The 23549-nt window shown below is 46.4% G+C and overlaps 1 protein-coding gene across 1 annotated transcript; it reads right to left on the bottom strand.

Moving 5' to 3' along the window:
- Positions 1-1234: 1234 nt before the first annotated feature.
- Positions 1235-23549, bottom strand: erf (Ets2 repressor factor). The gene is made up of 5 exons (XM_058047617.1): positions 22915-23549; positions 9447-9681; positions 7140-7252; positions 3630-4522; positions 1235-3519 (listed from the first exon to the last, which is right to left on the bottom strand). Exons 1-5 carry the CDS (start codon positions 22934-22936, stop codon positions 2920-2922), a joined length of 1863 nt encoding a protein of 620 aa, XP_057903600.1. The 5' UTR covers positions 22937-23549; the 3' UTR covers positions 1235-2919.

The raw sequence follows: 23549 nt of genomic DNA, 5'->3' as shown, positions 1-23549 counted from the left end.
TGACATGTTTCTGGATCGTTACGTCTATATTGATAACTACTTATAACTTCATCTACATTATTCCACAGTAGGATTGTTACTACTCGTCGATTAACAGCAGCGCTGTTCGAAGCTGCAACACTGCACACTACCAGCAGGGGCCGCCAAAGAAACAGCTCGACTGAAGTGATGTTGGCTGTGAAATGGTATTACTCTCTTAGACACCAGCAAATAAACAAAAGCACTAAAAAGTCCTATTTTTGACACTCTGATGTATTCACCTATTAAACACATTTGCAATATAATTTTACATATTAAACAATGACATACATGCATACAGTATAGTTCTTGCAGAACAATGCAATTACACATTACATCTAGTTGAAGCATCGTCCTGCTGGAAGATGTTTGACTTGTGAGACAGCATCCTCTACTGGATGCATAGTTGCAGCCCTCTTATGGATAACACTATCAAAAAACTTTCTTTTAAGGTTACCATAAAAAGACATGACAAAAAAAGAAAGAGGAAGAAAAAAAACCTTAATCTCAGCTCCATTTTATCTCTTGGTTAAAGATCGCGATGTTGCTGCGGCAGAGGAACATGGACAAAAGCATGTGTCACGCTGCACATCATGTCATTGTGCTCAAAGCCGCCAAGACGACAGACAAAGGAGGCCCCATCTCTGCCGAAAGATTTCAGTGTACCTCAGCACAAAGTAGGAAGGTCTGCTTGACAGAAGACCACACAAAGCGCCCACTCTCGCATCCAGGTCGCTGCTCCCTGCCAGACAAACATGCACACATCAAACAACACGCTAGTCACATTAGCATGCTAACATTCATACAGCACAAATAAGATGTTAGTCTCATTACCATTCATAAAAGACAAATAACATGCTAGTCAGATCAGCCTGCTAACATTCATAGAAAACAAACAACGCGCTAGTCACATTAGCATGCTAACATTCATAGAGCACAAATAAGACGTTAGTCTCATTACCACGCTAACATTCATAAAAGACAAACATGCTAGTCATATCAGCATGCTAACATTCATAGAAAACAAACAACACGCTAGTCACATTAGCATGCTAACATTTATAGAGCACAAATAAGATGTTAGTCTCATTACCACGCTAACATTCATAAAAGACAAATAACATGCTAGTCATATCAGCCTGCTAACATTCATAGAAAACAAACATGCTAGTCACATTAGCATGCTAACATTTATAGAGCACAAATAAGATGTTAGTCTCTTTACCACGCTAACATGCATAAAAGACGAATAACATGCTAGTCATATCAGCCTGCTAACATTCATAGAAAACAAACACGCTAGTCACATTAGCACGCTAACATTTATAGAACACAAACAACATGCTAGTCCTATCAGCAGCTAACATGGCGAGAACACAACAAATAAATACAACAAATCAACTTTTACCTTTTTTTAATGAACCCTGATTATTGTTTTAATTACACGTGAAGATGAACAGAGAAGAGAAACGTCACACGGCTCCGTCCCTGTCAGTCATTTTGACTGACAGCTAAGGAGAAGCCGGCCAAACAAAACAGTAAAACATTACAATGTTATGTTTTTTTTTTTAAGTCTTCTTACACAATCCTCCAAATATGAAAAAAAAAATATATACACACAACGATAATAAAAAAAACAGCAATTTCCTTGTGAGTGTACATCACCAGGGGTAAAAAAAAAAGGCTAAAAATAAAAAAAGCTAACAAAAGAGAAGGTCCACTGATGAGAAAGAGAGTGCAAATTGGAAGCAAAAATAATTCACTCACAGAAAAAAGTAGAAAATAAGCAGGTTAATAATAAAAATACAACACAATATCATCATTACCAGAGTAACAGTAAAAAAAAAGCCAAATTAAATGAGTGAGGACAGGTGAAAAGAGGCGGAGCTTTTTGTGTTGTTTCCTTTCCTTGCTTGCTACTTCGAAATGGATGCAAAACATTAACATCGACTTTCTTTCTTTTATGCCCTGATGATGTCATTTCCTGTGTGTGCTTTTTAGAGCTGACTGACAGGTGCCTGAGTGTGAGTGTGAGTGTGTGTGTGGGGTGGGAGCCAATCAGAGTGCGGCGCCACCCAGATGTGGCCGCCATGTTGTTTGTGGTGTTATTTCAAGGGTAACCGCGGCGGCGTTTGCTGCAGAAGGCAAGCGGGAGAAGAAGGCGAAGGCGTGGTCATACAACGGCTGCTATATAGAATATATATATATATTGTTTATATGTACACATCTTCGGCATGAAAAATAGATTGGGTTTATAGTTGAGTGATTTTGAGTAAAATATAAACTGACTTGAAAAACAAGAAGGCATTTGTGTGGTGAGAGGGGGGCGGGGCTTATAAAAGGCACACTTTGACGTAATTCAATTGGACTCTTCTTTCTTGATTTCATCATCAAAAATAATCTCTCTGCCCGAGTGAAGCGTCATCACCCGGCGCCGAAAAGGTCACAAAGAAGCAGGAAATGCCCAAAAATGCAGCGCAGCAACAACACGGGAATGATGAGCACGTCTCCCACGCACCGCAGAGTGGGCGTGGCCTCCTGGGTCATATGCTGGACGTCCCGGGGCCCGGGAAGGAGCGGTTCCGTAAAGTCCGGAATGTTCCCTCACTGTCGCCAATGCTCCCCACTCTTCAGTCTGGAAGATGGCCGACACGCAAACAGCCCCCGCCTTGTGAGCGGACCCGAGGCACTTGTGTGGCGTCAGCATCAGTCTGAGACCCCCGCGTCATCTGATGGGGGTCCCGCTGCGTTTGGGGCGTCCGTGTTGAGTTTAGTGTTTTGCTGCTCGTCTTAAGGGTTGAATGGCCGCCGCCAAGAGCCCAAACATATCCTTTTAAGGAGTGTGGGGTTATTCCGTCGGGTCAAAGGTCATTCATCTGGCGGGCCTCGTGGTCCGTCGGCTCAGCAGCTGGCGTTCTCCAGAGACAGCTGAGCGGTGGCTCGCTGGAGCTCAGAGCTGGCCCGGCGTTGGGTAGGGGGCGGCGGCAGCATCAGGCCAAGTATGACACCCCTCCCTCCCCCGTTCTCCACCGGCCCCTCCCTCTTCCGCTCGTCCGGCTTCTCTCTGCCCTCGGCTCGCACTTTCTTGTCCTCGGCCTCGTCCCTCTCGCCGTCTGCCTCCATCTTCTGGTCCTCGCTCCAGCGGCGCTTGAAGCGGAGTTTGAGCGGGATGCAGCGGGTGCCCCCGGGGCTGACAGGGGCCGGGTGGCCTGGGGCCGGCTCGCTCTTTAGGCTGAGAAGCGGGAACGCTGAGTGGCCGGCGCTGAGAGGGGGGGTGGCCGGAGTCTTGAAGACATCCTCATCGTCGTCGTCGGGGTCAGAGTGGGGTGGGAGGGGGGCGGCGGGGCTGCCGGCAGCCCCGTTATTCCTGGAATGATGGTGGAGCTGATGATGGGACACGGCTGTGAAGATGTCATCATCTTCGTTGTTCATCTCGTCTTCCTCGCTGATGTCCGTCACTTCCACCTCCTCCTCTGACTCGATGTCAGATATGGGCTCCACCTGGGGCAGTGTGCACGGGTGGGGGGGGGGGGGGGGGAGACACATAGAACAACACCAGCAAGTTATAGTCACATGCTTCCAAGGACATCACATCCTGTTTGACGTCTTACCTTGATCTTCGGCGCTCCTGCGGCCATCTGCTCAGATGCGGCAAACAAGGAGGGCGTGCCGGCGGCGGAGGAAGAGGATGAAGATGCCAATGAGCTTCCTGCTTCCCTCTGCTTGCGACCGAGAGGGGGCGGCTGCAGCTTGAACTTGAAGGGTGACGGGTGCTGGTGCGCTTCCTCTCCAGCCCCCGGCTGCCCGCCTAGTGAATGTGAGAGAGGCAGGTGTGGGGCGTGCAGGTGGTGAGCGGCCGGCTTCTCTGGGGTGGGGCGGTGGGGCTGCGGGATGACAATGTTGGGGTAGTGAAGGAAGGCGCGGGGGCTGAGGTGGTAGTTGTAGACGGACTGGGTGTGGGCCTGCAGGTAGTGCTTCATGTCCTCCGGGTTGAAGGAGAAGTGGGAGCCCAACATGGGGGAGGACAGCGAGGGGGAGGGGGTGTAGGGCAGGTGGGGGGTGGGTGTCATGGAGAGGGCCGGGGACAGAGTCGGGGCCAGTAGCCCGCCGGGGCCCGGCAGGGGGGACACTGGGAATGGAGACAGGGACTCCGGGTGGACCCTGTGGGCAGGTCTAGGGAGTCCTGCTGGGTTGGGGGCGCCGCCGTAGACCCTGAAGAGCGACTCGTGGGGGAGGCGCGGCGGGAGCAGCCCCCTGAACGCCCTCTCCGGTCCCACGCCCCGCTCCTCCGCCCCCACCGCCTCTTCCAGCTCGGAGTTGGTGGACGTCCCATCGCTGCAGTCGCTGACGGAGCCGCGGGCCATGCGGCGCGCCACGCTGCTGAACACGCCTGGGCTGCGCAGCTCCTCGCTGGACGACAGCACATCCGAAGGGGTGGACGGGGGGAAGCGGAAGTGGGTGCCTCCGGTGGGCACAGGCGGGGCGCTCTGTGGGACGCCTCGACCTGCAGGAAGGGAACTGGCATTAGACAAACTGGAATGACAAAAAGGTTCTTTTGTGCTGAGGATGAACACCATCTTCCCAGTGACTCACTGAGTGTGTTTCTAATTTGCTTGTGGAGCAGATAAGACAAGAAAAACAAGGCCTCATGAAGAACAAACCATGTGAGGTTTTGGCCGCGCTATCAAAACTTGACTTGTTTGTGGCTGAGGAGAAGACAAATAAAACCACAACTATCACATCATCACCACGTTCCACGCCAAAGTCACCCCTAGTGGGACACATGGCTCCCATCAATCCAACAGTTCCCCCCCTCCCACAGTAAAGAAAATGGGGTGTAGAAATGGCTGGCCGATATCGCTGGTTCCACCCCCCCGCCGCTCTCTGGGACTGCTTCCAGAGACTGTGGCACTGCAATAAATTGTTGGCAGGCGTGCACGTGCCACAATTAAATACTGGAAAAGTAGCACTGGCTGCCATTACAAACATGGGCTGGGCTCTTTTTTTTTCCAGCCACTGTGTGTGTGTGTGTGTGTGTGTGTGTGTGTGCATGATGAGCAGAGTGTGTTCCTGTGCTCGCAACAATCAGCGCAAACTGACGTGGGCATGTGTGTGTGTGTGTGTGTGTGTAAGCGTCACGTCACAACACGCGTGGGCCACATCACACAAACGCTATAATTAAAGTATCGTGCCGCACTTAAGTCAGCCAGGATCCAACGCTCCATATGGACCCTGTTTATTTACACTGGAACACAACACAGAGACCACTTCAGAATGGGGGTGCGGGGCAGGGAGGGAAGGCGGCGGCGGGTCGTGATGTCACTCACACAAACAGCGATTGCCATGATGAACCAATCCTTAAGAATACGCCATTTTGTGGATTCCCAGCGAGTGGCGTTACGTACATTAATTCCTCGTTTATAGCAGTTCATTGGTTCCAGACCCGATCGCAAAGTAGGATTCAATATTAATAAAAGGAATACTTCCACGGTTATGGCATAGGAAACCTGTATACGAGCTTCCAAATACACTTGACATTATTAGAGCCCTCTAGACATGAAGTAACACCCCTATTTTCACCTTCACGCTCCATAATTAACCCTCAGATGCATGAGTGACTGGACCCTACACTCTTCCATAAGTGGGTCAAAAATGACCCGTATTAGAATCAATGTGTTTTTAAGCCATTTTGGTTAGGTATTCCAGATTGACAGTATCTCTGACACGTGTAATACCTATACTGTATATAATATTTTACAAAAACTGTGCTAGTGTTAGCTATTGCTAAAGTATGGCCAAAAATACATTTAGCAATTTTAGCCAGCTAGTGTCAGCTAGTTATGAAGTAGGCTAAATTGTTGATAACTAATACTAACGGTCATAAAGGACACACACACTACATACAATGTATTAAAGGTAAGTTAAACATTTGAATTGCATTATATCAAAAACATGTATTTTGGAGGAATACCTGGAATATGAAATGATAAATTTTCATTACGAAGATATTTCAAGAAAACAACCTGACCGGGTCGTTTTTGACCCACTTATGGAAGGTTGGGGTAGTAACACAAAAACAAAAATTTAACTTAAAATGTATTAAAGGTAAGTTAAAAATGTATGCATTATAGCAAAAGCATGTACTTTGAGGAATACCTGGAATATGAAATGATAACAATTTTTCAATACGAAGATATTTCAAGAAAACAACCTGACCAGGTCATTTTTGACCCACTTATGGAAGGTTGGGGTAGTAATACAAAAACAAAAATTTCTTGAAATGTATTAAAGGTAAGTTAAAAATTTGAATTGCATTATATCAAAAACATGTATTTTGAGGAATGCCTGGAATATGAAATGATAATAATTTTTCATTACGAAGATATTTCAAGAAAACAACCTGACCGGGTCATTTTTGACCCACTTATGGAAGGTTGGGGTAGTAACACAAAAACAAAAATTTAACTTAAAATGTATTAAAGGTAAGTTAAAAATGTATGCATTATAGCAAAAGCATGTACTTTGAGGAATACCTGGAATATGAAATGATAACAATTTTTCAATACGAAGATATTTCAAGAAAACAACCTGACTGGGTCATTTTTGACCCACTTATGGAAGGTTGGGGTAGTAATACAAAAACAAAAATTTCTTAAAATGTATTAAAGGTAAGTTAAAAATTTGAATTGCATTATATCAAAAACATGTATTTTGAGGAATGCCTGGAATATGAAATGATAATAATTTTTCATTACGAAGATATTTCAAGAAAACAACCTGACCGGGTCATTTTTGACCCACTTATGGAAGGTTGGGGTAGTAATACAAAAACAAAAATTTAACTTAAAATGTATTAAAAGGTAAGTTAAAAATGTATGCATTATATCAAAAACATGTACTTAGAGGAAGACCTGGAATATGAAATGATAACAATTTTTCATTATTTCAAGACAACAACCTGACCGGGTCATTTTTGAGCCACTTATGCATCTAAGGGTTAAGTGCTACGTTTCATTTGGATGTGTGCGAGACCTCATAATGTCATTCATTTATTTGGAATAAACCGTAAAGGCCCTTTGCTGTACAGTGTGAGCATGTACCGTACGAGTGTGCGTGCGTACCAGAGCCCATGTCGATGAAGGGGTAGTTGACCAGCACCAGTTTGTTGAAGTTGAACTTGTATGTGAACCTCTTGCCTTTGGTCTTGTGTAGGATCCTCTTGTTGTAGTAGTACCTGCGGGCACAGAAGCACGCCACAGTGTCATCATCATGCGACACCCACAGCCTCGACTCCGATGCGCTGTTCCGCCACAGGAACGGACGTGGCGACAACAGGAACATGTGGTCGGACACGTGAAGGAAGCGTGTTAGTCATGAGCAGAAAAAGGTGGAGGAGTGAAGAGCGAGTGCTGACAGCTCATCTCAAAAGATGATAAAATGGCCCCGCGTGAGTCACCCAAAAGGAGCACGCCGACTTTGATTCGACGTCTCTCGCTCTATTGTGAAAGATCCGCTTCATTCTGGGAAGAGTTTATTCACATTTTCCACAAGAAGCGAGAGCGCTGGCTGCATTCATACATCCTCATCCTCATCTGGGCTTCTTGTCAACATCTACTCAATTCCCTGACAAGACACTTTAGGTAAACAGTCCGACAACATCCATAGAGAAATTATTTTCAGATTAAGTCAGAATTATGAGATTAAATGTCACTTATGAGAAAAGAAAGTCATAATTGGATTAAAAAAAGTCAAAATTAGGAAATGGAGTCATATTTATGAAAAAATGAGTAGATGGTGGCCATTGTTAAGAATTATGAGATTAAATGTCACTTATGACAAAAGAAAGTCATAATTGGATAAAAAAAAGTCAAAATTAGGAAATGGAGTCATAATTATGAAAAAAATTAGTAGATGGTGGCCATTGTTAAGAATTATGATATTAAATGTCACTTATGAGAAAAGAAAGTCATAATTGGATGAAAAAAAAGTCAAAATTAAGAAATGGAGTCATAATTATGAAAAAATGAGTAGATGTTGGCCATTGTTAAGAATTATTAGATTAAATATCACTTAAGACAAAAGAAAGTCATAATTGGATTAAAAAAAAGTCAAAATTAGGAAATGGAGTCACAATTATGAAAAAATGAGTAGATGTTGGCCATTGTTAAGAATTATGAGATTAAATGTCACTTATGACAAAAGAAAGTCATAATTGGATAATAAAGTCAAAATTAGGAAATGGAGTCATAATTATGAAAAAATGAGTTGATGTTGGCCATTGTTAAGAATTATGAGATTAAATGTCACTTATGACAAAAGAAAGTCATAATTGGATTTAAAAAAAAGTCAAAATTAGGAAATGGAGTCACAATTATGAAAAAATGAGTAGATGTTGGCCATTGTTAAGAATTATGATATTAAATGTCACTTATGAGAAAAGAAAGTCATAATTGTATTAAAAAAAGTCAAAATTAGGACATTGAGTCATAATTATGAAAAAATGAGTAGATGGCCATTGTTAAGAATTATTAGATTAAATGTCACTTATGAGAAAAGAAAGTCATAATTGGATAAAAAAAAAGTCAAAATTAGGAAATGGAGTCATAATTATGAAAAAATGAGTAGATGTTGGCCATTGTTATATAATGTCATTTTCTTCATTGTATATGGACATTGTATATTGTATTGGATATGTAAGTTGGACCAAACTATGTCACTGCTGTGTTTGAAATATTGTCATTGGGTTATTCAGGGGCGCCCTATGAAGCGCCTGATGGTATCCAAGCGATGAGATTTCAAAATAAAAGGCCAGACGTGGGCGGTGTCAGGCCAGTGTGAGGAGGCAGGATGGACGCACAGCTCTTGGATGGCGTTCGAGGATACGACCGTCGCGTACACGCGAAAGAACACACAGCGAGTTCTCTTTGAAGAAACATTTGAACTTCCTTGACATAAACTACAGAGGACCTGGACGGCGTTGTTGGCTCTGCGCGCTGATGTCACGGCCGACTGTGACATTCCCGCTACGGGCCTCTCACCACACAGCCATAAAGAAAAAGCAGCAAAGGTGACAAATAAAAGGCACAGATGGGCCGGAGGAGGGCTGACATATAACAAGGTGTGAAGTGCATGTGTGTGTTAATGTGTATGTGTATGACGGGACGTTGCATCACGACCACAGCAAACTGGAAGCCACACCAACCTACAACACAGGAGGCGACACGGATGACAAACTGTGTGTGTGCGTGAGAACAGACTGTCTGCTAAATAAAACCCAACAACAACATCCTGTATGTGAGCCTCTCGAAATCAGCTGTCGACCTTCAGCAACCACCCTCACGTCTGGGGCGGTCCAAAGGGCTTTGGCAGCACTTGGAAATGACAAACCACACAAGTCACGCCTCCGCTTCGGGCGCGTGCTCTCTCACCTGAGGGCGCGGCTGAGTTTGTCGTAGTTCATCTGGGGCTTGCACTTCCTGGCCCCCCACAAGCGGGCCACCTCATCCGGGTCCTTGATGACGAATTCGCCGTAGTCGCCCTGCCAGGCGATGACGTCGTGGTACTCCTCCTTCCTGAGCAGCTCCAGGATGAAGTGCCACAGCTGGATCTGCCGGGAGCCGGGGCTGGACTCCGGCTTGTAGGCCCACTCGGGGAAGGCAAACCCTGGAGGAGATGAAGGTCATTAGAATGACATTATAGCGACCATGTCTAACATCTTTCAACTACTTCGGAAATACAGCTTTTTCTTCAAACAAATACCTTTCTGCTTCACAGTAATCGCGCCTTAAAATATCGGTTAGCTAAGCTATTTTTAATGTTATCGCATTTGTCGATATGAGGTGAAAATATCCTCATGATGATTATCACGCATCCCGCCTTGTACACCCAAAGCTGAATGGGTGTACAGTCCACGACTCAGCAAAGTAAGAGTGTTAATTGCGCACATTTTGCAGCTGCTTACTCAGCAACACAATAGCTGGAACCCAAACCGTCGACAGCTTCATTGCCGGGAAAAAAGTCGGGCGAACTTCCACGCCGGGCGACTTTCCCACAGGGCCGCGGTCGTAGCACGAGCTTGCCGCTATCGCCATCAAAGACGATGCTAAAACGGGACCTTGGTCGAAGGTGCAGACAAAATATAAGCAACAGCGCGGGGGTGTGCGGGACATGTGCGTCCTAAAGCTGTGGGTGGCAGTAAAAAAAAATATTTTTTTTAAGTCAACACGCTGCCGTAGCGCGACACACACACACACACACACACCTCATTAAGACCAGATGTGCTTGGCACTCGGGTCCATGGCTGAGGTTGGGAAACATATGGGCACAATATAACAATACTCAACTCAGCTATGTCTGTCTGTGTGTGTGTCTGTGTGTGAGCACCAAGGTTACAATTAGTTTCCCACACTTCACACAAAGCGTGTCATATCTATACAGCAACATGAGCCATGATACCCTCAGGGCCAACCAACACTTGTTGCATCCTGGGAGTCTTAACATGACACCCCCTCACCCCCCCCACGGTACGTACACACTAATCAGATGTGTCACACAGGCTTTATTGTGCTGTGAATGTTTTTGGGCCAGCATCGTAAAAGCAAGACATGAAAAGCAGATTAAAAAGAGAAGCGGCACCTGGCAGCAAAGTGGCCCCACAGAGTCAAAGGTATCACCATGTGGCCCCCACATGGCTGTTAAAAATATTACGACTTTTTCCACACGCATAAAGTTGCTTTTCTGGCTCTGCTTGTCATCAGGCCTCTTTATGAATATGTCGGGAAATGCCAATAAGAAGAAGAAGAAGAAGTGATGAGCTTTTTGGGTGTATTTACAGTCATGGGCCCCGCTTTGGGCCACACGTCTGAAAAACAGCTGACTCGGCACATGCCTGGGCCTGCAGTGCGCTGATTTATGCGGCAGCAAGCAAGCAGCGACAGGACTTTTTCCTCCTTATCGACATCACGGCGCAACAGCAGGTATAAAACGGTGAGTCACAGAGGAAAACGGGGTCGGATGAGGCGGCGACCCGGGACGCTGCCGAGGTCTCTGTCGAGGGATAGCCGTGGTAATTATTCACAGGTAGTACAAGCCTAACACGTGGAGAGAAGCAATATAAATGTTATAAAGGAGGGGTGGGGGAGGACCTGCCAGCAGCTCCCCCAGTGATCAATGTTTGGCTAAATAATGGAAAGTGTGATCCACTCCCCCCCCCAGGGGAGAATTTAACTGTTTCAAGCTGCTACTCCGTCGCCGGCTATGTTGTTGAAGGCGTGCTGCTAGAGTATCAATCCACGCGACATGGATCCCCCCCCCCCCTTCATCACGCTCATTTTAGGGCTTGGATGGAACGTTGTTGCCCATCATCCACAATCCTTATGTGAGGCAAACGTCTCTCCTTTCTGTCCCTTATAAAGATATACAAATGGCTAAAATTGGGCACAGCTAACAGCTAAAGCCTCCATTTACATATTGTGACCTGCATATTAACATGCTACAGCGACATTGTTATTGTTATTAACATTGTTGAGAACTACATAACCTCTGACCACTAGCCAAAGGTAACTCTACATATTGGAGCTGCCAATATGCTAATGCTATATCCTCACAGGATGGATAAAAAAACATAAAAATCTTTTTTTAGGCCTTTGTGGTGGAAATAAGTGGATCCCATTAAGTGCATCGTTAGCTTCCTTATGCTAACTGTTTTTCTCTCATTGAAGTGCACAGAAAAGAAGTGGGTTGGACATTTTTGTAGCTGGGATAGAAATGTGTAGGTGTACCTAATGTTGTGTCCAGTGAGTGGATGAGCATGTGACATCCCATAAAGCCGAGTAGGAGAACAGAGGAGTGATTTTGGACTACAAATAAAGGGCGCGTATGATTCAGCCTGCAGACAATAAGGCTCTTGTCACAACAAAAAATGTCTGTCAATGGGGGTACAATCACCCGTGTGCACGTGGCGTACGTGTGCACGTCCCGTGCAAGCAGCACCGTGGGCGAGCTGCGATCACGCACGCACGGCAGGTTAGCGGGAGAGGTAAGTGGGTTCGTGCGTGGGCGCGCGGGAACACGCGCACAAAAGAGCACAGGAATAGCGATCACGCCCACGTACGAGCACGCACGCGTCCCCGCTGACTCACGCCGTGTTCGCTTTTGTCGTTGAGCTTCCACAGATTACGCCTCTTGCTCGCCATCTCCCTTCCCTTTCATGGCGTCCCGCCCTCGCGCCGCCTCCCCGAGACACAGTCGCCTGGCAACGCAAGCTTTCAGCTCTAAAAATAAGTGGCTGAGTCACGGCAAAATGTGATTCAATTACAGCAAAACTTGCTACAGGAGTTTGGGGGTTTCGGCGGAGCGCCAGCGGAATGGGCGCACATCTGGCCTGCGAGACCCTGCTGAGGAGATGTGGATGGATTCATGTTCATAACCTCTCCCTGTTTAGCATTACAGATGGTGCATGTTTTATTCCGACACATCACAATCATTGAGTCTGTGGAAGCCAACCACTGAGTCCTGACTCCTCGTTTTCACCTGGACCAGGTCACCGTTTCCACTACCGAGTTCCTCTGTGCTCACTTCGCCGAGTTCATCTCTACAAACACGGGCGTCCTCCGCGTCTCTCCTCTCTCAGCAACAAGTTTCCTTCACACGCAGTGACACCCACCCCCCCTCTGTCCATCCACCCCTCCCTTCCTCCTATTCTTTGCAGCGTCTATATTTAGACGCTGCAAAGGTCGTCTGTGACTCAGGGGCACAGCGGCGATGCAGAGAGGCGAGCAGGCCGGGGCTAAATGCACGACGGTTGGCTGCCTTCCAGATGGAGGTTATCTGGACGGGATCAGCCTATGCAGAAAGGCAGGAAGTGTAATAGAGGGAATCTCCATTGCAAGTGTCGGCATGGGTGTAAAGTCAAGACAAAAACAGAGACAAAGAGACAAAAACACAACTTTTTCTTTTAAGTGCATTTTAAAGAGAGAAAAAACTTTTATAATATCATACAGAAAAGATAAGAGTGTGTAAATTAAGTGTACGTTTTCTTTTCAACTGTTCAGTAGTTCACTATATCACACAGAAATGGTCTATGTGTGACCCAAGATGCAAAAAAAGGCCAAAACAACAAAAGTAAGACTTGTGCAAACGTATTTGAAGTGAAAACCCGTGACCCAGCCCCGCGTCTGTTCTCGGCCTGACCCAAAACAGCACCTGTGCACACGTGGATCACACTCTGCAGCTTGACTGAGCCCCATCCACCGCTTTCAGTGAGCTCGTAATTACCTTTTCGAGGATGCAGCTCAGCTCTTAGGATGGTCGGCTTAGAGCCGGGGAGGAGTCGGAGAGTCCCAGGAAATGGGGTGGAAGAGGGGAGGAAGATTAGCGGAGAAGAAGGGCGGATGGACAAAGGGAGAGACAGGCCCGCAGAGATGAAAGCTGAAGAAGGCACACGGCAAGAAGCCTCACATGACTCGGATGCTCGGTTCCAAGAAGCCTGCAGACGGAACCTGCTGATCGGGTGGACTGGGGTGTGATGACCCAGACCATGAAAGAGTGTTGTTTACGGCCTCAACTTGCAGGTCCGGTAAAATTGCTGCAGATTTATACTGTTTTCTTGTCAAGTCATATTTTTAGCAAGTGCTTTGTTTGCCGTCATTTTAAGTGTGAAGTATTTGTGCAGGGACAGAAACACGCAGACGTTCCAGCAAGATGGACTGTGATTAGCCAGGCCTCGCTGTGTGGGTGTCACCGTGTTTACATGGGCTTAGAAAAAGTCAAATTATATGGCTTAGCTCGACAAAACCGGAACATTCCTTGGCCAATAATTCACGCATGTACACTGGGACCACGCCAGTACCCAAACAGATGCAAGGAAAGCAGCGAGGTTGCCGACGCCACGATCCCTCAAACGACCAGATAGGGTTCCCACATTCCCAGAGGGGAAGTGCACGTATATGAATGACCTCCGAATCCTGTCTGAGCAGGCTGTCGTGCTCAGAAAATGACTACCCTGTAAGAACAGCATCTAGCATTCCCTAACGAGGTCCTGGATACCTGGATATCGCTTCTCCCTGTCAGGAAGACCCCAAAAGCGCCAAGGGATGGGTGTCGTTTACATATTACATGTGTGTATCACTACACTACATGTTTCCCATCAAATTGCAGTTGATTATAGACACTTTTTAGTCAAAAAACATCCATGCATCATTTTCTATGCCGCTTATCCTCACTTGGGTGTTGGGTATCCTGGAGCCTATCCCAGCTGACTTTGGGCCCGGGGCAAAAAATATGCATATTTACCCAAATTAAAGGGTAAAAAAATTGCCAAAAGAAATAAAATTTAAATATAAGCATTGAGAAAATGAGATGTTTATTTTTTATGAACAAAGCCAACCAACCACATTCATCAAAAATTTTGAGTTTGTCCTAAAACCTTTGAGCTATTTCAGCAACTAAAAACTTTTTTGTCATTTAAAAAAAATACTTTATCAACTAAATGTGGACTACACTATCACATCGAGAAATGACTAAAATGTGACTACAAATAAAATCGTTTTGGAAACTGGATGCGAAAAAAACAAGGTCCAGTTTGTGTTGGTTAAAGTTGTGGTGGACTTGAAACAGGAAAACTCTGAGATTGTTTTGGGTTTAGGTTAACAAAAAGCTGTAGCCCGTCAGTAAAATCCAGCCCACAGAGGCCAGCTGCAGTCATTTGTAGTGCGGCCGCGCTCGGAGAAATTTAGAACTGGCTCCCGTGTTGTGGTTTTGGTCACCAGACGACTTTCATTTTCCTCCAACACACACACACACACACACAGCAAGACACACACGTGCGTCCGCAGCCCAGAATAGGCCCTCAGAGCTCCACATCCAGGAGGCTGCACCAGTGACTCACTACTGAACTCCCTGCCAGTCAAAAACTTCAACCACCCTTCCTCTCCCATAATGCCACCTTCCTGTTGCACGCAGACAGCCAGGCTCCCCTGATCCGATACAACAATGCTGGAGGTTTACTTCAGCCACGCAGGGATAAAATAAAAAAAAGGAGTAAAGATCGGTCAAAGATCCGTCAAAAGGTTCTTTCTTCAAACCAGCAAGAACAAAAAAAGTCAACCATCGAGAGTGATGGAAGCGAGATTAAGTCTGGATAAGTGTCAGGAATAAATATCCAGCTTGTGATCAGCTCCACATGTCCTGTGCTGCTTCTGCTGAGAAGACATTTCTTCCACGTGTCAGCGCTTTCAGCTGACGTGCAACAGCGTTTCAAATTCGATCCGTCACTTACAATATTTGTCACTTCTGACAATTCCACAGTGGAGCGTGGAAAAATGTGGATGGAACTGGAGAGGCAGCGAGTGCTGGTTTTGGTTGCTTGGCATCGATATGATGACAATGTCAAAACATTACAGACAGTGCCGTGCCGTTCAGTGTGAGCACAATCGGAAACATAAAAGCTCCGTCCTATTCGTTGTTTAACCATTCTGTCTGAAAAACAAACATACGTTTTTTATTTTAAAATGCAAAAAGGTCACGTACTACATGTTCTTTCCTTCTCTTTACTACCAAACAGGCTGGATAACGAGAGGGTTCACTCTGTGCATCTGTCTCAACACCTGGGCGCCTCGGTTGTACAGCCGGATGAACCCTCCTGTCGGTCATTTAGTCAACAACCATCTGTGTGGTACAGAAGTGGCTTCTAACGCAGGTTAGATTCCCAGCAGTGCATTTGAAGCTTTCTGCTTTCTGGCACAAGTTCCTCTGCATGGCACTTGTGTGTGTCAAACAAGAATATTTGCTTTTCCTTCCAGAGAGGCACTGTGTGGTTCGGGCCCGCCTGTCTTTAATTCCTCACACAGCAAAGAGGCGAGCAAGGGACTTTCTCCCGGGGAGACGTCTGGCCGCGTTACTCAGCCTTTCCTCCTTGGCAGCATCGCCGCCGCCGCCGCCTTAATTCCCCCGTCTACGGCATTAAAGCTGGATCTTCCCGCCACTAGACTGAGCGGCTCGTGCTCGGCGTAAAAACATTAAAAAGGCGGAGGAGGCGCAGCGGCGGCGGCGTCACCGCAGGGACGTGGCAGCACTCGCCAGCTAGGTCGGGAATATTAAAAGAGCGTGTGCGCGTTAATGCGAGACAGGCGACGCTTTCCCTGCATGTGGGGGGTCCCCGGCCTCAAATGGAGGGTGCTGCCTTCTGACTCATCAGTCATTGCCCCCACCAAGGAAGTTCTGCACACATACGTGTATGTTAATGGGCCCAAGTAAGCCGTCCTACGAGTAGGGGTGTCACCAGTTCACAAGATTTTAACTTTACTTTTAGCAAAAAATATATGAGAACATACTGCAATATTTTCTACACTCTCTGCATTCTGTGTGTATGCTAACGGCCCCGCCTCTGACTGCCAAAAGAGCTCACTCCATTCATGCCATTGTTCTGTGTACTCTATGGTTCATGCCATAGTCTAATGTTCTTGTTTGGAGGCATGAGACGAGAAAAATAGACACGCATGCAGATGGAAATATTATCAAGTCCATTTTCATTTTATTGTGGGATTCATTCATTCATTTATTATTGTCCCAGGCCAACCTCCCAGGAAAAATGGCCACATTTCTATCCAGCGAGATCTTGTGACTATAGGTCACTATAGGTGCTGCAATTTGGTGCTGATGCAAATTTGCACTGTTCGGCCTTCCAGTTGAAGACTGAAGCATTAGCCTCCTTTGGAAGCCCTTCACGCTGCGCTCACGTGATGCGGAGCGTTGCAAGAGCTGATAAAGTCAGAGCGCAAAGGTGAAAAAGTGGCCTTTATGGTGCTTTGACAGCGCTGACCTGATCAAACCGTGCCAGCTCTTATCACTAATACAATTTACGAGCCACCTTTGAAGCGGCCAACCAGTCGAGTTGGAAGCCGACGAGGCTTTGTGAGTCTTCCCCGGGGTGTGTGACGGGATTGGCGCGATTAATCAAACTGCTGATCAAAAGAGTTAGCAGCTGCACTTTGGCAATAAATCAATCACTTAAAGCCACCCCCCTCCCCCCAAACACACACCAGTCACTAATAAATAAATGTGTTCTCCTGCGAGTGTGCAGGAAAGCGCATGTTTGTCGTGTGTAAAGAGTGACATCAAACACACACCTGCAGAGCGCAAAGACAAGTCGGGGCGAAGACGGGAGAGGGAATGGGAGGAGAACAGACGAGAACCGTGTCGTCTTGGCTGCGAATGTCTCAGACAAAACACGGGAAAACCTTCCCATGGCATCCTGAGTGGCTTAGTCAAAACATGATGTCAGCGTCAGGAAATTTGGGACGGTGAGATGAGAGCACCGTGTGATGGGACGATGCTCTACGCTGCTGAAGCAGCTACTCGTATTAACAACACCGCCACCAAGAATACACTACTCTACGTGGGCCGCCTTTATTTAGATGGATTTCGCAAACACCGACAAGGTCGGACCCAAGGACGAACACGGTGCAGAAAGTGAGATTGTTTATCACGTAGGAATTCTTATGCGAATCATTTTACTCATTGAGAATAAATTCCTAACAGGCTGCAGTTATGTTGAACACGGCCTTGCCACAGTTTGTCATGGTCTGTTTACAAAGCCCATACCCACACATCGGGGTGGAACCGCCATCATTTCCAAAGACTAACGCAGGTATTTGTAAAACGAAAAAAGTACCTTCAAAACAAAATACGATAAAAATACAATAGCCACGTATACATGGACCCAAATATTCCAATTGTATTCGGTTTATTTGCTCAAACGGAAAGAATTTAACCTTTGTATACACCTCATTCCGAAAGAAAAGTGCCCATTGAATATATAATGGGATTCACGGGAGTGGAATATTCCATTCCCCAATCCGATTGAGGTATCTTGTACACGCTCAAACGGAAAGTTCTTTATCATCGTGTTTTTCTTCTTCTGTTGTTTATTGGCGGTTGGCAAGCAGCAGAATCTAAACCCTTCTATACTTCATTCCTAAGTGCAGTTTTATTCAAAATGAAAATATATATCTATATGAAACATGTCCTGAGTTTAATTATAAAATATTAGTTAGATTGATTTTTATCTTTTCCTGTTTAAATTTATCCCGGGTGCGTTCTTTCAGCGCATGCTCAGATATGACGTAAAACGCAGCTCCACGTGTTCTTCAGTTTTAAAAATGGAGGCGAGCAATTGGCACTGGACTGCTGCGGAAAGTTTGATTTTTATCCAAACACAATTTCAAGACTGACCGAACGAAAAACTTGCAATACGGTGAAAGAAACAACTGAAAACTCTGGGAAGTTGGTATCACGTGATGTTGATGTTTACGTTTTACTGCGCATGCCCCATTGACTATTCTGGTTGATTATATCGGCGCATGTAGACAAGAGATTGGAATATTCCTTTCCATGTATACCATTGTTTTCGGAAAGGTCATTCAGAATGAGAAAAACTCCTCATGTAAACGTGGCTATTGTATTAAACTGGACAAAATAAGAAATCAACTTTTTTAAATAAATATACTACCTGACTACTGATTTGACTTATTGATCATCTTGACAGGCCAGAAGGCACCCAACTGTGATTACGGTAGAATGAGAATAGTTGCACCGGCACTTGTAAATCCGATCCATCCCAGTGGGATACGATAACAAGCAGGGCGTTGGAGCATGGAAAACACGCTGATGGTGGTCGCGCCGTGTCGTTACACGGCAAAGCTACCGGCCGAGTGGACTTGAAGAGTGAAAATAAAAGCAAACAGCTGCTGAAGTGTGTGCAGGTCCAGCACTGAGACCACACGGCCTGCAGCCACTTTCTCGTCAGTACGGACTCAAATGAACGCTTGTGAAGCGGCAATGTTGCTCTGCCATGTTTACTGTGGGATGGTATAGAACAGCAATATTTGCTTTAAGTCGACGCAAAGCAGGTGCCCTGCCAGCAAGTGTACACCACGCTCAGGACCCGGGTCTTGGATGGACCGGGCCCAACGCAACAGCCGCAAAACCCAAACTGCTTTTATTTTCTCCTCCTCCATCCATCTCGAAGCCAGCTCCTCCGCTGGGCGGTGGTCTCTGGTGAGAAAGTCAATTGACTTGGAATCCACCTCACTTTTTCCCCGCTGTAGACTTTCCATTCGCACGCCGTTGCCAGCAGATGCCACAGTTGGAACGTTTGAATGCCGCCATTTAGAAGAAAAAAAACAACACTCTGGATCTCTCTAATTACGAGCGCTGGCAGGCCTGGTCCACTTCAACTACGTGAGGTTCTGGTGTGTGTGTGTGGCACAGGATCCCACCTGGAGAGGAGTGGTCCTCTGGCTCGCCGTGTGTCAGAGATCACAGTCATAACAGCGTGTTTCACTTAGGATGACTCCAGTCAAAACACAAGCGCCCGTCTGCTGCCTCTCAGGTGCATTTTCCTGCAGAAACGTCTACAAGAACTCAACCACCCACAATCCTCATGTACCTAACAATGTGGTCGGACGATGTGTTTGAAAAAACAAGCACACAATGGGCCTTTAAAGCCAAACACACACACACGTACATCACATACATGTCAATCAGCACTCTGAGGCGGCCTGTCGCTCTTTTCCTGAGCGAGAGGCGCTGCTGTTTGTTTGGCCAGCATGTCCCAGCTTGTGTGGGACCTCCCGTCTATTCTCTCGACTCATACACGGGTCACCAGAGCCACTGTATACACACACAACCACACACACACTTCCAGGAAAAGAGGCCTGCCGCCGCGCGGAGCTCAGGCATCCAGAGCGGCGTTGACCTGTGCGGCCGCTGCACAAGCCTCCAGAGACATGCTGACGTCACTCGGTGGCAGCCTTTTTTTCATGTCCAGACTCGGCTGGGTCGCAAGCAGGAATGTCAAAGTCGGTGTCAGCGAACAGACGCATGATGAGAGGGCAACCACGGAGGGGGGAAGATACATCCTGTTGCCAAGTGTCATTGAATTGCGTATTTATTGATCCAGTAGCCACGTTACAGTGCAACGTGACGTCTACATCAGAATAATGTTGGATTATTTTTGGTAGCGGGTAAGAGTCTCCAGATCTTGCAAGATAAACAAAAAAAGTGACAAGATTTCTCATTCAGAAAAAAAGACTTGAGGGCACTAGGCCTTGGATGATAAATGAATGAATCACAATAAATGGAAGTGAAATGGATAACATTGTAACTTCAATATAACAACATGTGCATGTGTGTCTGTTTTATTTGTCTCCCGCCTCCAAACAGGCAGGAAGAGGGTTCACTCTGTGCATTGCTTTCAGCACCTTGGTAAGTTTCTTCCATAGAACAACAGTATAAATGGAGGGAACCCTTTTGTCCGTCATACTGTGGCTTTCTCTCGGTGGGTGGAGGCGGGGCAACTAGCATACAGTGCAGAAGAGTAACGTAGTAGATAAAGTTAGTAAACTGCAATATGTTGCCATATTTATTACCACCCAAGGCCTGTGCCCCCCAAGACAGATTTTTTTTATAAACGAGAAATCTTGTCACATTTTAACAACAACAAACAATGCATAAAATAACTCCGCCTCTTTTAACAAGGTGATGAGCCTATCAGCAAACACGGGTGTCTCTGCCCACAAATTGGCCTCCTCCTCCTCCTCTTTGTGAGATTTCCTCAACAAATGGTCATCTAAAATGCAATTTGGTCAAACACTTGCGTCGTTGTGAGCATGTTAAAAGTCATAGGGGGCCAAAGTCACCAACATATGGCAACACACAAACACATAAATACACTGGAGGTCATTAACAGCAGCCCTGCCCTGGCCAGACTTAACGCCCGCTAATTGCTCATGTATGGCCCCTTTCACTCAGCTCGCACACACACACACACACACACAACAAAGCTGACTCTCGGTGACGTCACACATGTTGATACAAGGAGCAACACAAGTGGAAAATTGGCCTTGCCGGGGGCCAGACGGCCGACTTCCTGATAGGAAGCGAGGGCCCGTTCTGACCCATTTATGTATACCCCTCCATGTACACACATGTACAAACACACACAGGAAACACACACAAAAGGCCTGTGTGTGTCATGTGGACAACACAACAGCAGTGAAAATGGACGCTTGTTGCGGTGGCATCGGCCACGGCAAGCCGCGCAAAATAGGCAACAAACAATCTTTCATTACAAGGCACCAAAAATACGTCACCACATGAGACGTGCACTCACACACCACCCAATGGAAACACAAACACCCTTGGCCGTGCGGTGAGAATATGACACAATGTTTTACGTCTATCCTGGGTTGGCCCCTGGTGCACTGAAGTCTAACCTGCGGCACCGCTGTCCACGTAACTGCTAGAAAAAGTCAACAGTCGGGGCGTCACTGGATCAAAACATGACAAGATGTCTAAATATATTGCCATGTGCGTGCGTGTTTGGTTTCCTCGCCTGCCGCCTCCAAACGGGCAGAAAAAGGGGGTTCATTCTGTGCATTGCTTTCAGCACCTTGCCGCGTTGGTTCTATAGAACGGAGTGAGCCCTTTTGTCACTCATACGGTCTCATTGTCTCGGTGGGTGGAGGCGGGGCCGCTAGCATACACACAGTGCAGAAGAATTTAATGTATGAGGAATTAAATGAGTAGACGGCTTAATATTGCACAGGTAACGTCTCTGCACACTTCATCACCCAACAATTACAGTCGTGCATAAATTACTGGAAAACATGCATTTTTTTGCACATTGCTAGTTTTGTTTTCTTGTTCCATAGAACAATGGCATGAATGGGGTGAGCCCTTTTCTCAGTAATACAGTCTATTTCAGAGGGTAGAGGCAGGGCTGCTGGTGTACACACAGCGTTAAGAAGTATACCGTAGTAGATATAAATTCAGTGGATTACAATATATTGTCATGTATTTTTAACTGTACTTTTCGTATCGTCTTGTGTGAACTGTTTCGTGACACCCCTCGTGGTTGGTTAAAAAATTGATTACCACCCCATTTTTAAAATGACACCCACCCCGACTGTAAAGTCTAAACGCCTTTAGCAGGGATCAAAAGAAATTGAAGATATTTGCTGATAGTCGAGGAGACAAAAAGTTGAGCTGTTGTCCAGTGACGGCGTCTATCAGGGTTCTTATCCCAGCGGGGGTGATCTAATCAGGATTTTCTGGCCTATCATCTCCCGCTCTTGTCCTGTAATAAAGACTGGTGATATGGAATGGGATCTGGCTGCAGGAGAGGAACTTTAAAAATGAAACCATGACTAATTCCTTCAAGCTCCTTTGACGAGCAGGTCAGTGAGACTCCGGCAAACCAAAACCACACTTGGTACACAAGATGAGCCCATAAGTGCTTCCTGGTTTGTCACACTGCAAACAATCCATCAAAGAGGCCACAATATTATTTTAGTTTGTTTACTGGCTGCTGCGGTGAGAAGGTGGTTCTGGTCCAAAAATGCATGTGCTCCTTTTGGGGGGATGTGGTGGAGTTTTTTTTTTTACAACCATTTCTTTTAATTAACTGCATTTGTTTCACTTTCATTAGGCGTGCACTAGTTCCCGACTAGGTGTTATGGTGTGCAAACAAGCAAGTTTAAGCCTGAAATAAGCACAATGGGCTGACCTGGCTCCAACTCCAGGGACTGTCGTTTTTCTACTAAAGCGCCTCGGGCAAGTCAAAGTTCATGCAAATAAAAAAAGTAGTATGAATTCTGCCTCTCCGGTTCCCACAACAGTCACAACTCCCCCGTTGGGGGTAGATAAACACCAGGGGATGTTCACATGGAGCCACTCGGGCGCCATGGTTTGGTGCCACTTTCCCTGAAGTTGGAGCGAGTTAGCGTGCTAAGTCGCTAGCCGCCGAGAGCTAAGCGCTGTTGTCGGTGGTGCCCATCTTCGTCTCAACGTATTAAAAGAGCTCGTAAAGTTTAAAGCAAGGGGTCATAAACTCACCGGTGTCCGCCGGGGTCTTCATCGTGGCGGTCGGGGACTTTCTTGGCTCACTTTCGCCGTCGAGTGCTAACTTTGGAGTTGGCTAGCGTGTTAGCTTGTTAGCACACTCGGTGCTTCCCGTGTTTGAAAAGAAGTAGTTTTCTTCTTCTTCTCTTTTCGGGTCCTCCTCCGATCACTTTTTGTCAGTCTGCTTGCGAAACAAAAAAACTTGCTCAGACTTGCTTAAAGTTTGTTTTCCGCAGGGTTTGTTTTCCCCCGGTGCGCAAAAGTTGCTCCGCGACTCCGCGGGGGGAATCCAAGCAGCCCGGCTGGGAATGGCGCAGGCCGAAGTTGGGAAGGGAAGAGTGTGTGCTCGGTGGAGCGAAGGAACGGAGTCTAGAATTTCATCCTGCTGGTTGGAACCATGTCGCATGGTCGAGTTGAGCTCCACATCATTATCATTGTCGTCTTCATCCTCCTCTTCTTCTTCTTCTTCTACTTCGTCTTCTCCGCTTGCGGTGCAAACGGCGGCGCTGCTCGGAGAAACAAAAGTCGCCGAGCCAACTCTCTCTTCTTTCTCTGCGCCTCTTTCTCCGGCTCACACTTTTTCTTTTTCCACTCGCCCGCTGGATCTCCCTCCTCTGCCCCCCACCCCT

The sequence above is a fragment of the Doryrhamphus excisus genome, chromosome 14 (genome assembly GCF_030265055.1).
Source record: "Doryrhamphus excisus isolate RoL2022-K1 chromosome 14, RoL_Dexc_1.0, whole genome shotgun sequence".
Classification (NCBI taxonomy): domain Eukaryota; kingdom Metazoa; phylum Chordata; class Actinopteri; order Syngnathiformes; family Syngnathidae; genus Doryrhamphus; species Doryrhamphus excisus.
Note: the sequence above shows the minus strand (reverse complement) of the source record. Positions and strands in the feature narration are given on the sequence as shown.

Coding starts and splice junctions, on each gene's coding strand:
- erf (XM_058047617.1), bottom strand. CDS start 22,936: ATGAAGACCCCGGCGGACACCG. Junction 4,523..7,139: donor CTTCATCGACATGGGCTCTG/GTACGCACGCAC, acceptor CCCTTCCTGCAG/GTCGAGGCGTCCCACAGAGC. Junction 3,520..3,629: donor CAGGAGCGCCGAAGATCAAG/GTAAGACGTCAA, acceptor ACACTGCCCCAG/GTGGAGCCCATATCTGACAT.